Source organism: Microtus oregoni, unplaced genomic scaffold, assembly GCF_018167655.1.
Source record: "Microtus oregoni isolate MIOR12 unplaced genomic scaffold, Mior012 000027F_ref0000203, whole genome shotgun sequence".
Lineage (NCBI taxonomy): Eukaryota > Metazoa > Chordata > Mammalia > Rodentia > Cricetidae > Microtus > Microtus oregoni.
Genome location: NW_024543086.1, coordinates 642,425 through 663,859, shown reverse-complemented (window position 1 = coordinate 663,859; position 21,435 = coordinate 642,425). Strand labels below are relative to the sequence as shown.

Genomic DNA, 21,435 nt, shown 5'->3' with positions numbered 1-21,435 from the left:
CCACTGCCCACTGCAGCGACGTCAGAATCTACAGCATTTTTACTTAAACCATAACACCTTGGTCTGGCCAACTTATCACCCCTTACTTTACAGCTCAACTATGCTCATTTCTTCTCATCAATACCACCAAAGTACAAACCACTAACTTAGGAGCCTTTCTCTAATAAGCCTGTAATCTGGATGACAGACTGTGCTTCGAGCTGCATCTGCATCCTAAATCTAACATAATCAATGAGTGAGCAAAGGAAGAAATGACTCAGGTGCTGAATCAATGCCTCCTTGCCTCCAAAAAGTAATAAAACAGTGGAGGTTACCAAGAAAGTAAATACTTGGTGAGTCTTCATACTTTGACAGCTGAAGGAAATGTGTGCTATTTGCACATGTGGACTGTTCCCACAGCAAACAGACTAGAGGTGAAAAGAGACGGATACAGGAAACAGGGTTCTACTTCTTCAGGGCACTCTTTGATACAGATGCTTCTTTTATGACTCTATAGTCAATGTCCCAAAGAAGATTCATAACCCCCAATTATCCTGTCACAAGATGTAAAACTGAACAAAATCATTATATAGAGGTGCTTTAAGAGGAGGGTAAGCAGGGATGGAGAGACAGCTCAGCAGTTTAGAACACTGATTGCTCTTCCAAGGGCCCTGGGTTCAATTCTCTATACTGATATAACAGACTACATACAACCATCTGTAACTCCAGTTTCAAAGCATCTGACTCCCTCTTCTGGTCTCTCCAGGCACCAAGCATGTATTGGTACACTGCTACATGCTGGCAAAACAATCATACACATAAAACTTTTTAATATTTATTTATTATATATACAATGTTCTGTCTGTGTGTATGCCTACAGGCCAGAAGAGGGCACCAGAGCTCATTACAAATGGTTGTGAGCCACCATGTGGTTACTGGGAATTAAACTCAGGACCTTTGGAAGAACAAGTAATGCTCTTAACCACTAAGCCATCTCTCCAGCCCCCATATAAAACTTTTTAAAAGAGAGAAGAAGAAAAGGAGGAGGAGACCCAAAATGACAATACTGGGGCAAACAGACAGATATAGAAGATGGTTAACAAATAAGACAAATCCAAAAGAAGGAAAGTAACTGATCTCTAATATCAGAATGAACAAAATACATAAAAGGAGTGAGATTTCTTCCTTGTGGCTCTCAAGGTCAAGGGTAAGCCCTACAGGTATTAGAGAGAGGCAAGTTCCTGGCTCAATAAGAGAGGCACATTTTAGTTAATTGTTCTAAGCAATGAAGGTTTGTAACTCAGGGTCAAAGACAGCAACAAAACTACCTATAACAGGCTGTTTTCCAAGTTCCCAGAAAGAGTACTGGATCCTGGAGTGGAAGACACAGGAGAGAATCAGAAGTTCTTGGTTCCCCGCCCACTAGGAAAGAGACTGCTCTCCTGGAACTGATGGGTTCCTGGCCCTCCAAGGTCTTGACTTTTCAGCAGGTCGCCTTGCACATAATTGATAGAATTATCTTGAATGTACTTTGACCCATATAAATCGGCAAGGCTGGACTAGCATCTCAGCAAAGAATGTGCTTGCATCACTGCAGGCCACAAATATCCCCAGGATTTTCAGGAATGCATCAGCAGGGTGCCTCTGTTTTGACCTCTTTGGACTTGTCATTTCAACTCCTCAGATATCTGTGTTCTACCCTTCAGTTAGATACGAGTCTCTTTGACCTGCACAGCTACAGAGGCTAGCATAGTATCTTTTGTTGAACATGCTGAACCCAAGCCAAAGAATGGAGGCAACTGACTCCGTCAAAGTCTTGAACAACATCTGTGTTTTTTTCAACTCAGCATTGGCCATCCATCACGGTGGAGATGGGAACAGAAAAGTGCAAGGTCATTTTCTTGAACCCCCAGCAACTCCATTCTCCAAGGTTGGACTGTTTTCTCCCTTTCTGCAAACAGCAGACCAGATGGCCCCCCAAATCTTGGCTTCTGTGGCCTGGCTCTAATTACAATGTTAGTTAGCAATAAGTTTGGTGATTCAGAATCGCTGGTAGAGTCTTTCCAGGCGGTCAGGCTTTTCTTGTGTACTCACTGAGAACAAGGCCTTGTCATCTGCCTTGAGCTAGCTTCCTGTACTATAACTGCTTAGAAATGAAAAGAGCCCAGGGCTACCCAGCCCTAGCTGAAAGCAGTGAGCACTCCAGGAGAGGGAAGGAAGTCGCAGGCAGATGGCTAAGTAGCCTCTGATGGTATTGCGTTCAAATTGGGAGGCACAAATCCGGAAATATCCCTCAATGTGTAATACCACAAGCCAGGTGTCAAACTCAGAGGTGCACGTGTGTCTGCCTCAATGCTTTTGAGTTTGATTTAAGAAGAACCTCAAAACTAAGCTTTTGAAACTGTAAACATTGAAAACACTATTTCCAATGTCATCTGATCCACATCTTTCCAAAGACAGAAAGATCCCACCAAAGCCCTCGTTCAAGTTCAGTTCACTTTCCATGAAGGAAACTCAACTTCAAGAAGCAGCCTGTTTTTGCTCAATTACTATTGGGGTTTGCTTTGCTTTTGGTAACATACCTGACAACTCAGCTTAGCGAGATCTTATTCTATTCCCTAGAGATAAACAGGGAGATGGGGGAGGCTTCTGTGTCCATGGGTGAACCCTTTTCAAACAATTAAGGAAGCTTTTGGTTTCTCCTAAATCTTTATTTCTTTAAATATCCCACGTCCCTAATTGTTCATTACTTAGTTTAATCTTGAGCCTCTGCAGCTCACCTGCCTCCATCTTTCCCGCAGGAAATCTGTTCTCTGCCAAGCTAAGTGTAGCTGATTAGCTTCCACCGACCCGACCCCACTCTCTGGCCACCTTTGATTGGTCCCAAGAAGCCATCTGGCACAAGCACAGCCCTCATGATCATCCTGTACCTTCAGTTCAGACCAAAAAAAAAAAAATTAATATAAGATTAGTCTGTTGTCCTCAGAACCAGAACCAAAACCTAGAGCTCACCATTAAACATCTCCCTCCCATTTCCTTTGAGCTCACTGTGGTATCCTAAATGCTTGATTGTGAAACTGAAGCCAAGAACTTCTAGAAGGAAATAAAGGTTGTACGAGAAGCCAGGAACAAAAGAGTCTGTAAGGGTGAAGACGAGGTCAGAATAAACAAAAGTAATGCCCAAACTTGCAGCTGTGTTTGGACCAGGTTCACAGGGATGGTGAGCTTGTGTTGAAGCTTCAAGTGGTTTTATGTTTTTATTGTTTCTATTGAGCTATACATTTTTGTCTGCTCTCCTCTCTTCCTCCCCTCTCCCGTTTTACCCTCTCCTTATAAGGACATGAAAATTTTAAGGAACTTTTTGCTTGCTTAGTAGCTAATTAGGGCACTGTGTTTAAATGCAAGACATCTGGGGCTGGTTGAAAACAGGACATCTACCTAGGGCGCTGAGCTTACCACAAGGTGCCCCTGGCATCCTGACAGCAGGCCACCTGTTAACACCTAGCTCTGTGGTCTATCAGGGAGCAGAAAAGTCGACCGCTTCGGGGAGGGCTTTGGGAAGGGGAGGCCTGCTAGATATAACCACTTTGGGGAGGGGGCTTGTTAGAGATAAGGCACCTGCTGTTATGTAAGACTAACTCCTTTGACCCAAAATGAACCTGGATTGCGGTTTTTACCTGTATAATGTCAACCCCAAAAGATAAGGGGGCTCTGCTCCCTACTGCACTGCGATGAGTAGGGGACGAGACCCCAGCCTGACTGCAGAGAGCTCTGAATAAACCTTGCCTTTGCATTCTGGACTTGACTGGATCCTGGTGGTCTCTCTGGGGGGTCGCGACTTGGGCACAACATCCTGTGATTCCCATGCTCTCAATTTACTCAGGCGATCTTGTCTCTTTTTCTCCGACCTATGTAGGAAATGTTCCAGGTGCTTGGGTTGTGGACACTGTACTTTCTGAACCAGAAGATTTGCAGTCCTGAGATTTAGTTTTGGTAGCTGAAATGTGTAAACCTTCAAATCAGCAGAGCCGTGTGACTTTCCAGAAGAAAACAGGAGTCAAAGTTCAGAAGCCTCAATCTAGAACAGACCTTGCACCCAAAGACAACAGATTATTCTCATGGGTGACCGGCTTTCTTTCAACTGCCTTGGCGGTTTCAAATATCCTGCGAAGTTAAAGCAACCCCAGATCCAAAGACTGCTTAGAACCGGGTGAGCAGTCCATGGGAAATGGCCTACCTTAGTTCAAAAATAAGCTTAGCATTCTGTAACTCAGCAAACTGTCCACTTTTGCTCAGCCATGTCATGGTGTGCAGCCTGGCCTCAGGTCCCAGACTCAAAAGTACACTGAGCCCTTCAAGCTGTGAGCCAAAATCAATCAATTCTCTTCACAGCTGATGACTTCAGCTATTTACCCTAGCGGCACAAGTGTTTGGAAACGTTGCCATCCTTAGGAGAGACTGCACTAGAGAGGCGAGATAAAGTCAAGGACGAGGAAGCAGAGTAGGGAAGGAAAGGCATTTCAGATGGGGGAGGGGGGAGACTGCTGCCTCCCCTCGACAGTCACGCAGTGCATTCTTTGTGAACAGCGTGCCGACGTCAAGGTTATTGCTGGAGAAAGAGCATCACATCGCTCACCCTGCAGGAGACGTTACACGCAAGGAGGAAACTGCATCTAAGTGGAAGAAGCAGGGGATACTGTAGGAATGTGCTACAAAGAGAATCCTAACTCAGCCTAGAGGCGCTGGGCAAGACTACTAAAAGAAATCAGTATTAAAGTTAAGACCTAACAAAAAACGCTGCACGAAAATCAGCCATGCGAACACAAGGTCGCAAGGCACGGAAGGCGGCTGAGGTGAGTGCTCTGAGTCACGCTCTGCGGCTTCAGCCCCTGGCTGTGTGGTTTGCCAGCTGCCTGACCTTGAGTGGGTTACTCGGTCTCTGGGTTCCACGGTCTTTACCCGGTGAGTGAGGATCGCAATCCCTTCCTTGTGGGGCTCTGGGAAGGGTATATTAAATAAACAAAGAGCCTTGTGACTTGTGACAGCATCAAAGGAATGATTGAGGTTGTTTTTTTTTTCTTTTTAAGAAATAAGAAGGAACAGTCTGCGTGAAGGCTAAAATGCAAGAACTTCACGATGAGCTCAAGGACGGTAGGTCAGCACCGGGGAAATTTCAATGATTTCCTGCAAAGGAAATCAGAGCCACAGAGGGATGACTGGCGCACACTGGGGAGTGACAGACCTAGAGAGTGCTATCAGTAGATCCTTAGTGTCCCCCAAGCTGGCCGCCTGGGGGTGGCCTGTTAGGAGCTCTGCAGACCACTGGGGACATATGCTCAAAGGGAATTGTAGGACCCAGGTCCTTTCTCTTTGTCTCTCTTCTTCCCATCCCTGAGCAGAATGGTATTGCTCTGCCACACAGCCCTGCCATGACAGGCCACCTCCTCATAGGGTCGACCAATTATCGACTCCTACCTCCCACAACTATGAACCAAAATCCACCTTTCTTCTTTATAAACTGGTGGCTGTGGGTAGCTAGCCCAGTGAAAGACAGCTGTCGGATATGGAGAGAAATTCACGGCATTATTCTAGGGACAGAGTCACAGCAATTACCTCACAACCACTTTCTGAAGGGGGGGGGGAGGGAACAAAAGACAATGGAGATGAGATTCAAGTAAGAGTTACAAAGGCTGGGACACCGAATGACAGACAGCTGGGGTGCAGAGGGGCGTGCAACAAGAAAGAAGCCACGTTGGTTCACGAAAGTCCTTACAGTGGTAGTGGGATCCCTCAACCAGTGGGGCAGAAAGGGAACCTCTGCCTTTGGGGGACTCAACTTCTGACCCTGCCACTCGTCTATGTCCATACCACTGCCCCGCTCTTTGTCTCAGTAAGCAAGGGTTATCCTAGACTGGGCGTTTAGAATCTAGAAACTACTGACACATATGAATCCCTGAAGATGCTCATAGCTTGTCACAGAGGATTTGTGGCATGTGTTTTAGAAGAGGATTAGTTCTGAACAGACAGAAAGGAGGACCAGTACTGAAGTGTGTAATACCATCCTGGATGGCTTTACTAGACCATTGCGGCTCCCTCGGAAATCGAGAATCTCACCTCCACCAACTCTCAGGCACCTGGTCTACAACAATGTATGTCCTTGAGGTTAAAAGCATAGAGCTAGGCCTTTAATCCCAGCACTCGGGGGTAGAGGAGGACAGATTTCTGTGAGTTCGAGGACAGCCTGGTCTACAAGAGTTAGTTCCAAGACAGGCTCCAAAGCTACAGAGAAACCCTGTCTCAGTTTAGACTGGGTTTTTGAGAGAAGGTCCCATGTAGCTCAGTCTGGCCTCACACTCAGTAAGTAATGAAAACTAACCTTGAACTTCTGATCCTTCTTACTCCACTCCCAGGAGCTTGTATTACAGGTGTGGGCTATCACGTCCAGTTTTATGCATTGCTGGGGTCAAACCCAGGGCCTTGCCCATGCTAGGCAGGACCTCTACCAACCGCTCTACATTCCCTCATTCCCAACCCTTTTAATTTCTTAAATTGTATACTCTAAATTAAAAGGGTATTTTCAACTCACACAGCTCATTGGCAGACTCCTTCCTGAGACATGCCAAATCTGCATATAAAATCAGAGCTATTAATTAGATAATATTTTTCTTTAAATCAATCCACGCTTTCACTTAAATTCCTGTACTTTGCAGAAAGCGTTGTATTGCTGCCGCAAATGAGAGCTGCAGATTGATGATAGTAACCGAACTAACAACAGCAAGGAGAAGCATCCGAAATTTTTGTCTGAGTCGCTGAAACAGATTATTGTTTAAATCTAGTAGAGAACCCTTTGCTATTGCGGGTTCTGAGCCTGGGACTGCCTTCTCTGTCTTAACATGGAAACCAACAAGGATTTAAAAAAAGAGGGGGTGGGGAGAGCTTTAAAAATACCCAGGCTTCCAACTAAAACTTTCGTCTTGAAGTAATAATAATAAGAAATTTAAAAGGTAACTGTGATTTAGCGCTATTCAGAGCCTGGACATCGCCTAGAACGTTCTCTCACAGCACCTGTGCAGTAGAGGCATGCTGAGGTCAGGCGCTCAAATCACTCAGTATTAGAATTGGTCCAAAGTAAGCGGAGAAGTGGTCATTTTTGCTAATATTGGTGACAAAGGCAAAGATGACATACTTGGACATGACAGCTACCTGCCCACTTCACTGCCACCCACACTGGGCACTGACAACCTGGCAAATGGCAGTCACAGAAGCTTCTAGAAGCTGCAAAATCATTCACTCTTATGTGTCTTTCACAGCCACTTATTTCATAGTACATCTTTAATTCGTTCTTTTCTGTCCATGTCCATGACACCCATCATGTGACCTTGGATCTCATCCCACCCTCTATGATGCCTGACCCTTCAGGATCCATCTGGAAACATTGCTCTGAGACTTTCTCCTGACCCTCAACCCCATGCCGGTCAGAGGTAACAGCACTCTTTACCTTGTTGTTTGGACTAAGTACACAAACTTGTGTGGTAATAATGACTGGGCTGCTGTGTTTATGTCTGTCTTCTCCCCTCAGTTACATATTTCCATAATCCAGGGACTAAACATCCACCTTGGTACCCTTGCTCACCAGAGATGCCCAGTTTTGTTTTCCTATATGTAATAATAAATATGAGATGTGTGGATGATGGGTGGGTGGGTGAGTGGGTGGGTGGACAGATGGGTGGATGTTGGATAGAAAGAAGTAGAAGGGGAAGAGATGGAAGAGGAGAGGGAAGAAGGGACATTTATGGATTACATTACTTCTGACTTTCTCTGTTACTACAGAGAGAGAAAAAGGAAACCATGACAGAGCTCACTAAATTCCCTCTTGACCAATTTCTGTACCTCACCTTCACACACCATGCCTAGCATTTTCCTCGTCTTACAAATACCTAAGGGCTGCTATAGCCTGCACAGAATACCTTGGCTCCTGGCCAGAAAACAAACACAGCTAAGAATAAAGAAAAATCAGTAAATAACAACAGCGACGTCTCACCCTTTGAGGTCTGGGAAATGAATTCCAAATGGGAGCTGAACTCATAACCAAATGTTTGGCCTTCAGTGACAACCACCAGCTACTTGGCTGAGTGCCTAGGCCCCTTCTGAGACCACTTAGGAAATGTAGCTCTGGGCTCCTCCCAAAAGCGGCTGCCTCCTAGACACTTTTCTCAGAGACATGGGAGAAATCACTGCCAAGGAAAGCAAGCTTCGAACTTCCTATTCACTCCCTGGAGGCTATCGCCTGAGTTTGATTGCCTTCTGCCTTGGGAACTTTCCAAGTAGTTTCTCGGGAACACGGTGTGCTTAGGGAAGGTTTAGACAGACCAGATGTGTTACCGCTCTGTTGCGATATAACATCCCGACAGATGCAATGTAAGGAAGAAAGGGTTGACTTTGGCTTGTGGTTCCAGGGGGATCGAGTTCATCTCATCATCCTGGGCAAGGCAGGGCATGGCCACAGAAGCAGGATGCTGGCTGGTGACATTTCTATCCACACACAAGAAACAGAGAGAGAAAATAGAAAGAAAAGGGCAGACTAAAAATCTTAAAAGTCTACCCCCAGTGACATACTTCCTACAGCCTGGTTCCACCTCCTAATGTTCTATGACCTTCCTTAACAGCACCAACTGGAGATCAAGTGTTCAAATACATATTACACACACACACACACACACACACACACACACACACACACACATACTTCTGTGCATACATACAAATGCAACATAGGGAGCACTTTTAAGATGGAGAATCAGATTTCTCAGGAATCTTCATTTGATAGACAGAGCATACCTATTTATGTACCCTGACCCTTGGGACAAAATGAGCTTCCAAGGAGAGAGAAGAACTGGGAATGATCAACTGGGCAACTGTCTAGGTGTGCTAGGAGAGAACACCGGGCAGAGCCCAGAAAGCAGAACAGAACAGCTTCTATGTACCACACTGAGCACCTAGAAGCTCCTGCAAGAGTGCAAAGCAGGCCCCATGTAAGACCTCGGTTCTTCATCCTAGAGGTACCATATCTGGTTTTCATCCCATTCTTTCCACTGATCTCCTCAGTAACACACCATGATAGTCGGTAGGTACTTTTATGGTCATGATGCTAAAGCCTATTCCAGCTGTCTGAGCAAAGCATCACCCTTTATTCATATATACGAATCCAAATAAATGTAGACAAGGGTGAGTTACCCATCTTAGAAGAGCGTTTGAGATGCTGACCACGTCTGTGTAGTTTTAGGGAGCCATAGCAACCTAAGATATACTGTACCGATTTCTTCACATCTGAGTTTGTAATCCTCATCTATAAATTAGGAATACCCATGTCTTTGAGGATAGGTTATGAAGATAAAATCAGACAATGTAACATACAAAAAGTACAGGTCCTATGACTACCTAAGTGTGTAACAATTTGTCTAAGGTTAAAACTGAATTCAGGCTGGAGATAGCTCAACAGTTAAAACCATGTGTTGTTCTTCCAGAGGAACCAGGTTTGGTCCCCAGCACCCTCATGGTAGCCCACAATCATCCATAACTCCAGTGTCATGAGTTCTGATGCCCTCTTCTGACCTCCGTGGGCACCAGGCATGTGTGTCATACACATGCAAACAGTCAGACAAAACGCATAACACATACACAAATAAACCTTTGGGGGAAAAAAGGGGAGTGAATTTCCTTGCCCGAACTCTCAGTTAAGGAGAGGCAGGAAGACCTTGGACTCACTCTTAAAGCAACCTGCTTCATCCCTGATTTTCTTTTTTATTCAATTGTATGAACTCATGTTTGGCTATGTGTCGGTTTGTATATATGCATGGCTATATACAATATATAAACATGCATATCCATGGACTCCAGAAGAGTGGGTTGGGTGCCCTGGAACTGGAGTTACATAAGACCACGAGCTTCTTGATATGAGTGCTGGGAACCAAGCTCTAGTCTTTTGCAAGCAATATATTCTCTCACCCACTGAGCCATCTCTCCAGAACCCCTGATTCTATTTATTTTCAGTTCCTGACTTTCTTAAACCATTCTTCTGTGGCCCAATTCCCAACCCCTAGGACTCAGGTCCTGTGTTCAGAGGCAGTCGATAGCAGCAGAGAGCTGTATTCAGACACTAGAGAGGTGTGGTGCCTTTAAAGACTTTAAACGAGCCTGGAAGAGATAGAAGTTAAAAGTGCCTGTTATTACAGAGGACCAGAGTTCTGTTCCCAGCTCAAAACCATCTGTAATTCCAGTTCTAGGATATCTGAGACCCTTTTCTGACTTCTGTGGGCACCCAGGCACACATGTTGCGCATATACATCCATGCAGGCAAAGCTCTCATACACTTAAAAATAAATCTACTTAAAATGTTCTTTTTTATTTAAATTTTTCCCACAATATAGTTTGATCATATTTTTCCCTTCCTAAAAAAATTATAAAGCAAGAAAAGTCAGTCTGATCTTATCATCACCAGTCACTGGCAGCTCTGAACAATGTCAGTAGCAAAATCATCTCCCCACACCCACTCCACCCTACCAATAGATAGAGCAGAGTCCTAGCTGAATTCCTGCCATGGCTCAGACTCCACCTGAAGGAGTCAAAAGCCACAACCAGGAACTCTTCTAGCAATGAGAAGCACCCCTGATTCTTCATCTGTGTGTATATATGGAGAGAACTCCTGGGCACTGTGGCTGGCACACGCCTTTAGTCCCAGTACTCAGAAGACAGAGGCAGGCAGATCTCTGAGTGACACCAGCCTGATTTGATCTACATGGCAAGTTCCAGACCAGCCAGGGCTACATAGTGAGATCCTGTCTCAAAACAGAGAAACAAACAAAAAACCCTTTTAGCATGTGTTAGTGGTACAGTAGTGAACATAGCTGCCTTCTAGAGAACTCCTCAAGCCTTTTGCTACCAACTACTTTGAGAAGACCACAGTATGAGATGAAAAAGCCCCAGCCAGAATGGGTCTAAGAGATCAGATCCAACCTGTCCTCTTCCTCTTCCACTCCTGATTATTTGACATCCCATAATGAGTCTTTTCCTTTGGAAACCAAAGTTTGACACATGAAGCTTTAGGTCTGTGGTTTTGTAGTAGGAGGAAATGGAAATGAGGCTTACATGCACACACCCACAAGTGCGCGTGTGCACCGCACGCATGCACACATGCACACACATGACAGAGCTGGAGGGGATCTCTCAATAAAACCTCACAGAAGAGAGAACTAAGGGACCAGCCCAGGGTCGGATAGCATGTGAGTGGCCAAGAAGAGAAATAAGCACCTAACCGTGGCATGAGGCGTGAGCTCTGCACTGGCACCGAGTGAGCAATCGACACTCACTGATTGCTATTGCTGTGCTGCCGTGGTCTCTGTTCTAACCGTTATGTGTTGTAATATGAGCGGTGAGGCTGCGTCCCCGGCACCCGGCCGCCCACATGGCTAGCTTATGCCCGGAAATAATTACACGGAAACGGTATTCTTTTAAACACTGCCTGGCCCCATTAGTTTCAGTTTCTTATTGGCTAGCTCTTACATATCGATCTAACCCATTTCTATTAATCTGTGTAGCCCACAAGCTGGCTTACCAGGAATGATCTTAACCTGCATCTGCCTGGAGTGGGAGAATCATGGCGACTCTCTGACTCAGCTTCTTTCTCCCAGCATTCTGTTCTGTCTACTCCTCCCACCTATGTTTTAACCTATCAGGGCCAATCAGTTTCTTTATTGCTTAACCAATGAAATCAACAGATTGATATATGACACTCCCACATCACTTCCCCTTTTTCTGTTTAAACAAAGAAAAGGAAGGCTTTAACTTTAACATAGCAAAATTACATATAGCAAAACAGTTATTAAGCAAGAATTACAGTTACAATATTTATATCTATTTCATCTTTTATCATAACTAAGGAAAACTATAACTATCTATTCATTCTTCAACTCCATCAAAGACTCCAGAAGGATATAATACTACCTAAGTAAACAAGAAATAAGAAAACTCTAGAAATGACAGAGACATCTCGCTGCCTGGACAGTCACCCAAAGTTCTTTTGTACCGTTGGGGCATCCATCTTCAGCCTTCAGGCCCATAGTATCCAGCAGACATTTTCTTCAAGCAGGAAATTCCAAAGACAGTTCAGTCACTTTCTGCTGTGTCCTGCAGAATGTCTCGCAGACTCTTTCATGAGTCAGGAACCCCGAAAGACCATCTCACTTTTAGGCAAGTTCAGCAGTCCTCTCTCTGCGGGTTCTTTGTGTCCAGTTTATGCATCAGTCCAGGCAAGAGCAGTTTCTTGCCCAAATGGCTATCAAACTCCATAACGAGCCTCTTCAATGCCCATCTTCCTCTTGAAGTAGCTGGGGCTGCCAGGAGCAGACATATCTCATTGTCATGAAAAGCCCTAAGTTATTAAAATATTTTAAATGCCATATTCTGCAGTCTTTGAAAGATATGAAGAATGCCTATCTAACTGAAACATGTCTCTATATATCTAGAAAATCTAACTAACATGAATACAAGCTTTACTATTATCGATGATTATCCATTAACAACCTATATTTCTTAATTATACAGTACATTTTTAAATGAACTACACAATCACAATACCTTAATCAAGATCAAGAAATACATACACACATAACAAAATTGACCTTAAAATCCATACCAATGCAAATTATTCATACCTATATCATTTCCCCCTTTAAATGTAAAAGAACATTTATAAACAATATTTTGGGAACATGGGCGCAGTTTTTTCTCTCCAAACTGCTTCCTGCTGAATGGGGGCGCTGTTAATCAGATCATTTAGGGTGTAACCTGTGTGCCAGGTTTATCTCAGTTGGCAGTTGAGTGAAGTAATTTTTTGAGGGTGTTCACAGAAACTTTTCGGGAGGTCGTGATCTATCATACCATATCGGGATAGATGCAATCCACAGGGTCTGGTCCTCTGTGAAAACAAAAGAAGATCCTCTCCAAAGCATCATATCCTTAGACCCAAATTTTGAAATCGTAATACCCTTATATCTATTCTGGTTTAGTTTGGCAGCCCATGTAATGAAATGTGTCTCTGTACTTAGCTCCTTCACAGTCAAAAATTTTAAAGAAAACACAATGTACATAATCCAGTCTCTCTGTGAATTTTCCATTTTTACGTGGCTTATTTTTCTTTATTTCTTTTAATCTCTTAACTATATGTACTCTGTCTCTTTAAAGACTTTACCCTTTTTTTTAAACCATTAATTTTATTCTCTATATTCTTTTTCTTCTCTCTCTCAAGCCTACGTACATTCATCCAACAGTGTGGTCTTTTATGTCTGAATCTGTTTTATTGTGAATCTGTAACATTTTTTTTTACTATCCAGGAGCATTTCTTAAAATGTTAAGCAGTTCTTAAAAACTTAAGTTGCACCATGTATAGGTAATACGGTACCGTCTGTGTCCTGCCCTGTCGAAACCTTAACTGCTCTGTTATTATAGTAATTACAGTAGTTCCTGCTGACCAGCACAGTTCAGCATGGAGCAGCCGCTCCTGCCTCAGATCCATTTGGTGCCCCTGAGCTGAGCACGGTTTCAGGCACACAGCAAGTCCACATTGGAGCCTCGTTCAGCAGTTTAATTCTGAGACTGAGCGTGCAGCACAGAAACTCTTTTTATCCAAGTTGCAACCAAATCTGACACGCAGAGCACTATGCAGTCTGAAAACACGTCTCTGGTGGCAGGAATCCGCCATGCTCTTCCGCCTGCCTAAGCCTGATTCTGCAGTCTGCCCAGGTGTAGGCAGGGAGCCCTGAGCCATCAGCACGGTCTCAGAGTACCCTCCTTCTGATCCCAAGCGGGAACACAATCATCCAGTCCCATAAAATCCATTGAAATGCTTTAAAGCCAGAGTTCACACTGGCAGCACAGCCCCAAGAAGCCCCGCTTTAAAATGAGGCAGCGTTTTTTCTTCTGCTGCTGTTGCCAAATCAGGAAATCTCTCTACAGCATGCCACCAACAAACAACAAAAATCTGCATTAAACTCTCTCTCCCTTATTTTTAAGCCTTCTCAGGTTTTTTAAGTGGATTTAGTCCATCACGTCGGACACCACTCTGTTGTAATAGGAGCAGCGGGGCTGCGTCCCCGGCACCCGGCCGCCCACATGGCTAGCTCTAGCTTATGCCCCGAAATAATTACACGGAAACTGTATTCTTTTAAACACCGCTTGACCCATTATATCTAGCCTTTTCTCGGCTAACTCTCACACCTGGACTAGCCCATTTCTAATAATCTGTGTAGCCCCACGAGCTGGCTTACCAGGAATGATCTTAACCTGCATCTGCCTGGAGTGGGAGAATCATGGCGACTCTCTGACTCAGCTTCTTTCTCCCAGCATTCTGTTCTGTCTACTCCTCCCACCTATGTTTTAACCTATGAGGGCCAAGCAGTTTCTTTATTGCTTAACCAATGAAATCAACAGATTGATATATGACACTCCCACATCAGTTATGTTGTGTTGGCCACTTTTCCTGCACTGCAATAAAATACCCTGACAAAAGCAGAGAAGAGCTCTGGAAGAGAAGAATTTATCTCGATTCCCAATACAGTTCACCATGGTGGGGTAGTCATGTTGGCAAGAGCCTGAAGCAGCTGGTCACGTTGTTCTCAGTCAGGAAGCAAAGAGATGAATACTAGTGATCAACTTACTTTCTCTTTACTCTGTTCAGGACCTCAGACTGCGAAATGGTGCCTGGGAGATGGGTCTTCCCTCCTCGCCTAACATAGATAACCCTTTCCAGGGCCAGAGGTTTGTCCCTTAGCTGAGTCTAGGTCCCAACATGATGACAATTAGTGTTAGCCTCACAGTTGTTAAAAACAAGACTAAGCCCACATCTCTAACCTTTGGTGTCCGACTTCCCAGTTTCCCTTCTCATAGTGAGCTTAATATGAATGTTTCTCACATGCCCTTGGGATAAATAAATCCGGCCTGTGCCTTCTCAGAGATCCTTCTACATTGTCTGAACATCTCTGTTCTGAGAGGCCGAACCCACTCCTGTGTCTCTCCATTATAATGAGTCAATTTAAGAAATCTATGCCCTAGTCTCTTGTGTCCACTGGTTATTCCTAGATTTAATCTTGCCAGCATTGAGCCTTTTACAAAGAGATTTTGATGTTAAATCAGAACGTGTAGGTCCCTGGATAGAAAGCATCCAATTAACCTGAAGGGGTGGTTAAAAAGATATACATTATCTTCCATCAGCCAATCACCTCAAGAAAGACAAGGTCAGTCTTTATCTTAATAACAGGGAGGATGCCTTAATCGTGAGGAGTCTTCAGCACACATCAAAACAATAAGCTTGCAGAAGGCAAAGGCCCTCCATTAGGTAAATTAGGATGAGTGCCTCAATAGGAGCCCCTCGCCTTGACAGGAGCAAAGAGGAAAGCGTGTCTCTATCCATCTTTCTTCAGAAAAGGCAGCATTGATTGGATGCTGACAAGTATTTGTGTCTGAAGAGCAGCAATAAGCAACAAAGAAAAGGAATGCCTCTGCCATCATGTTTCCACTCCATAGCGCACATAACAATCCATGCCAGCTTACGGCTGTAGACAACTCTCTCTGTGCCTTTCTTTACAAGTTCATTGACTTACAAGGCCCTCGTAGAAATCCTATGACATAATTTGAGAGAGGGAGAGAGGGAAAAAGGAGAGCGAATGGGCCGAAAATCAGAAGTCCATTAAAGATTCCAACAGCTCTGAAAAGTGCTGAAAATGGTCTATATCCATTAACAAATATTTAGCCAGGAGTTAAATCTGGGTCCCCTGGAAGAGCAGCCCAGGCTCGCAACTGCTGAGTCATCTCTCCAGCCTGGAAAATCTTTTTTTTTTTAATATTTGGTTTCCATGATTATACCAGGAAGCATTATATGTGGAGTAAAAACATGACGATTTGTAACATGCAATAGTCTCAAATCTTAACTGAGGTATTTTGAGCAGCATTTGTTGGCACTGTGTGCCATGATGGTGATGGGTGTGCAATGCCAAGTGTGCATGTTGTATGTTCAGAATGGGGCTGCAGTGACATCACCTCATGCAACATGGGCAAGTGCTCCCAGAAACAACACAGATTCATTACACATTTGATTTTTTAAATAAACTTTTGGTGGTTATACTTCAGAAACCTTTTGCTGGTGCTAATTTTTTTTTTGCAACCCCCACAATTATTTACAAGATTGACATGAGGTCTTGAGATGGTTTTTAAGAAATTGGTCCCCAAAGGGAGTGGCACTTTTAAGAAGTGTGGCCTTGTTGGAAGAAGTGTGTCACTGTGGAGGCAGACTTTGAGGTCTCGTATGCTCAAGTTACTCCCAGTGTCACAGATCACTTCCTGTTGCCTGCAAGATATAAGGCTCTCAGCTCCTTCTCCATCACCATGTCTGCCTGCACACCACCAAGTCCTACCATGATGTCCTGAACCTCTGAAATGTCAAACAAGGAACCCCAATTAACTATTTTTCTTTATAAGAGTTGCTGCAGTCACGGCATCTCTTCACAGCAATAGAGCCCTAACTAAAACAGGGTCATAACCTACAATGTAATCATTCCTCAGAGGTTGCACTGGAGCCGTTGAGGTGCCTCAGGAGATAAGTGCTTCCCATCCAAGCCTGAAAGTTGATTTTGGGCCCTGGAACCATGGTGGAAGAAGAGAACTGACTCCTAAACACTGTCCTCTGACCTCCACACACACCATACACACGCTGTGGTGCTCACAGCTGAGGAAACACACACAGACATGTACGCAATAATAATAGTATTAATAATAATAATAAAGGCAATAAATATACCTCACCATCATGTGATGATGAAATCTGTCACCTCGGTTATTAAGAAATATTTATGGTGTTAGTGAAGCACATATTTGGACAGAAAGGTGAAGACTTTTCCAGAGAGAATTAACTAAAGGGGAAAGATGTGTCCTGGATATGGAAGGCAGCACCCCACAGGCGGGGGTCCAGAACTGAATAAACAAGGCAAACAAGGAAAGCGATCAAGCACCAGGATCCCCTTGTCCCTGCCTTCTGATCTAATAAAATGTCAACCAAGCAGCCTCCTGCCGCCACAGACAGGAGCTTCTCCTCGCATCACTTAACCACTGGAGCCCCTGAAGCAGGAGTCAAAATAAACCTTTCATCCCTTAAGTTGCTTGTGTTAACTGTTTCTCCATGGTGATGAGAAAAGTAGTCAAATCAGATGGCATGTATAGAAACATACATCAATTTACAATGTTTTTAATAAAGAGGTTTTTAATGTAACCTCATCATCAGTGGGGGAATATATATATTTATACACATACATACATATACACATATATACATTTACACACATATACATATAAACACATATACACATACAGTTTCTCTCCTCATATACATACACATGTGTATATATGTAAATGTATGTCTGTGTATATATATGGAGAGAGAGAGCTATCATGGAAAATTGACTCATAGAAGTTCAGAAATCCAGTAATCTGCCATAGAAACCCAGGGATATTATTTTAGTCCAAGTCTAAAGGCTACACCACCAATGACGCTAACCCTAGTACAAGGACAGGACAAGATCAACGCCTGGTCAAGCACTCAGGCAGGAAGGGGCCAATCCTTCCTTCAACTTTGTATTTAGCACCTGGTGGAATGAATGATCCCTGTAGGTGCTGGGAAGGGTAGTCTACTCTGAATTCACCAGTTCAAATGCTGGTCTCGTCTGAAAACACCCTTGGCTAACACATCCAGAAATAATATTTGATCGGCCCAGTCAAGTTCACACCTTAAAATTAGCCATCAGAGATCGTTGGTTCTTTTTGTGAATTGGTGTTTTTCAGATTTCATGTTGTGATGTTCTGCTCTCACTTTCATTCCTATAAGAAGGAGGAAAGAGTTGCAGAAGAAACAAGACCATCCTTGAGTTCTCAATTCTGCCCTTCAAGGACTCCTCAAGTCTTCCTCTTTCTAGTCTCCATCTTTATTCCTCATCTGAAGCCAATTTTTCCCAGCCCTGGACCCTGCTTTTTCTACTTTATTTTTCAGGTTCATAACAATACTTTGTCTTCCTTTAGTCAACAAAATTTATGTAACTTATTTTTTTTTAAGTTGGCTACTTCATTGCCCCTTCTCAAGTCACCATAAATTCCCTCACACGGCTCCTCTGTGATTCCTAACCGTGAATAGACAGTCTCTTTCATGACATTGCTCTAGGTATAGAATAATAAACAAACAAATAAAAGGCTCTATCCACAATGTTCTGAGCCAAAGTCCCACTCAATGATTTTCTCTTTCACCCTACGGGATCTTCGTGCATATCATTTGGCTCATGACATTGGTGTGGCTATCTACCATCAATGTGTGGTATGGAACCACCAGTGGCCAATAATGGACCTATATTGACACATTTAACTAGCACAAAGTGTTACTGACCAATGCCCCCACTCTCTGGTCCCTTATATGCAAATGATTCACTTCCATTCCAAGTATCTACAGAATGAAATCATTTTTATGCTCGTTCATTCTTCTCTCCCCCCAAAAATACACATTTTGTGAAAAACATCGGTTTTCCTAGCATCATGCCCCATGAGCTAGATACAGTGCCTGGTTCATAATAGGTGTGCAACTAACATCAGGTGGGTGTGGCGCTAAGTGATGGGAGCAGTGAGGCAAAGATGTCCCCTCCCCTGAAGGGTTTTAGAACTACACCTATTCATGTGTCATGCCCCTATGTTAGTACTCTGACTTAGTTTTCTCTCACAGGTAAATCTTACAACACACACACACACACACACACACACACACACCCCTAGCATCTCAGTCAAGTAAATTCCTCCCTTCTCAGTCACTATAAGGAAGATTTGGCAGCAAGCCCTGCAGGCCCAAGTCTGAGAGATCGCTATGGAAGCTGAGGAAGTTAATTGGCCAAAAACATCTCAATATTTTTTCCCAGTGATGTCTAAGAGATGTAATTCAGATGAATTTATTTTTTTAGGTTTTTTTTTAAGTTTTTTATTGAGCTATGCATTTTTCTCCACTCTCATTCCTTCCTCCCTTCTCCCCTTCTACCCTTTCCCGTGACCTCCCACACTCTCAATTTATTCAGGAGATCTCATCTTTTTCTCCTTCCTATGTATATCCATGTATGTCTCTCTTAGGCTCCTCTTTGTTGTCTAGTTTCTCTGGGGTTGTGGCCTGTAGGTTGACTTTTCTTTGCTTTATGTCTAAAAGCCTTTATGGGTGAATAAATATTATGTTTGTCTTTCTGGGTCTGGGTTACCTCACTTAATATGCTTTTTTTCTAGATCCATCCATTTGCCCCCAAATTTCAAGATATCATTTTTTGCTGCTGTGTAGTACTCCATTGTGTAAATGTACCATATTTTCTTTATTCATTCTTTGGTTGAGGGGTATCTAGGTTGTTTCCAGGATTTGAGTGTTAAATGAGTGCCATCAAATTCATCTGAATTACAAATAATGCTGCTATGAACATAGTTGAATCCCAAAGGGCTAAAAGACACTTAAGGAAATGTTCAACATCCTTAGCCATCAGAAAAATGCAAATCAAAACAATTCTGAGAGACTATCTTACACCTGTAAGAAAGGCCAGGATGAAAAACACTGATGACAATTTATGCTGGAAAGGTTATGGGGAAAGGGGAACACTCCTGCATTGCTGGTGGGAGTCCAAGCTGGTACAGGTGCTCTGGAAATCAGTATGGCGATTTCTCAGAAAATTAGGAATCAATCTACCTCAAGACCCAGAAATACCACTATTGGGTATAAACCCAAAGGATGCTCAATCATACCACAAGGACATGTGCTCAACTATGCTCATAGCAGCATTATCTGTAATTCAGATGGATTTGATGGCACTCATTTAACACTCAAATCTGGGAAGTGTGTTAAGAAATAAGCAGCCTCAAGCAGACCAGAACTGTTTACTGGATTTTTATATCAGGTGTAATAAAGGATATTTTCTCTCAAAGAAAACATGGAGGGTCTCAAGTTCAGAAACAAATGAAATTGTTATTCCTCTAGGTAACACCAACGTCCTTCTATCTCTAGCCCACTGTGAGTCTCCTTTTCCATTCCAGAACTCCAGAGTCCCCTTGTCCTATGTCCCCTACACTTATAAAATGAAGGGATAAATATCTTTACAGTGAACTTTGAGGTTTGTTTATACAAGTCTGTAAGCAACCAGTTAGCCTTCTGCTTGGAAAATGATGACATAACAACGCATTATACTGCACTGCCCAATTTTCTATGCTTTCAACCCTTTTGAATCTTTGTAACAGTCTTGTGGTGTTTTTAGTTACAAGATTATTTCTTTCCTCCTCCCCAAATTAACATTAAGAAGACAAACACTAAAGTTTTTCCAATGTCACATAACATATTATGGTAAACCAAAGCTAGACTCCGGTCCTAATCCTCTGTCTTTTGCGTTGTTTGAGCCTGGAACGCTCACTATTCCTCCCTTTCCAACAGTGGCAGACATTATTTATCAATCACTACCCTTCATCCTGATGCACCTAGAGGCGTCTTTATTTAGAAGCCCTTTCATCACTGTTCCAGGCAGTCAGCACCAATCGATCTCAGGTTTAGCTAGGAGCTAAAACCTATCTGCTTTGCTGCACTAACCAAGTTGCATCTGTAAATTAGGAAGCCTTGATGCACTGCTTGCAGAGGGGGGATGTACATTAAAGAACTACCAGGGGACTGGACAGCGGTCCCTGAGCAGATCTGACTCTTCTCACTCACACACCTTGCTCCGTTCCTTCCACAAGCGTGACAAACAAACGCAATACGGTTGAGATGGAGAAATTCGATAAGGCAAAATTGAAGAAGACAGAAACACAGGAGAAAAATCCTCTGCCTTCAAAAGGAACGACTGGACATGTGAAGCCAGCTGGTGAATCGCAATGAGGGGAGCGCCGCCAATGTGTACTGTTACAGTCCACACGCGGCGCCTGCTTGTTTTCCTTCCTTCGGCTGTTTAGCTTTGTAAGACATAGAAGTTGGATCAAGTTTAAGGACTGTGCTGACCCTTTCAGGACAAAGAATCAGTACGGCACACAACAAAGCCCCCCCCCCCATTCCTGTCTGGCTGACAGGGAAGGAAAAACACTCACCTGTTGATGAAGGAAAAAGCTGCGTGGGAGGTGGTAAATACAGAGCAAAATTCATGCTTGTCCAAGGCATCCTTTAGGCTGTAAAACGCAGTTCAGTAACAGCGCCATTTGCTGTTGTTGCTATCCAAATTGCTTTAATTATTGGAATGCACAATTTTAAAACCAGAAAAGGAAGGAAAGGAGGGAGGGAGGAAGGGAAAAGAGGAAGGAGAGAGGGAAGGGGAGGGAAGAAATGAAGAGAAGAAGGGAGGGAGAAAGGGAGAGAGGAAGGGAGGAGGAGGG

At 43.6% G+C, this 21,435-nt stretch overlaps 1 protein-coding gene across 1 annotated transcript; it reads left to right on the top strand.

Moving 5' to 3' along the window:
• The first annotated feature begins 4,793 nt into the window (after positions 1 to 4,793).
• Positions 4,794 to 20,947, top strand: LOC121463970 (thymosin beta-4-like). The gene is made up of 3 exons (XM_041676567.1): positions 4,794 to 4,832; positions 14,711 to 14,790; positions 20,809 to 20,947. The coding sequence occupies exons 1-3, from the start codon at positions 4,794 to 4,796 to the stop codon at positions 20,945 to 20,947; spliced, it is 258 nt and encodes an 85-aa protein (XP_041532501.1).
• Positions 20,948 to 21,435: the final 488 nt, after the last annotated feature.

Coding starts and splice junctions, on each gene's coding strand:
- LOC121463970 (XM_041676567.1), top strand. CDS start 4,794: ATGCGAACACAAGGTCGCAAGGCACGGAAGGCGGCTGAG. Junction 4,833..14,710: donor AGGCACGGAAGGCGGCTGAG/GTGAGTGCTCTG, acceptor TACTCTGTTCAG/GACCTCAGACTGCGAAATGG. Junction 14,791..20,808: donor AACCCTTTCCAGGGCCAGAG/GTTTGTCCCTTA, acceptor TCCTTCCACAAG/CGTGACAAACAAACGCAATA.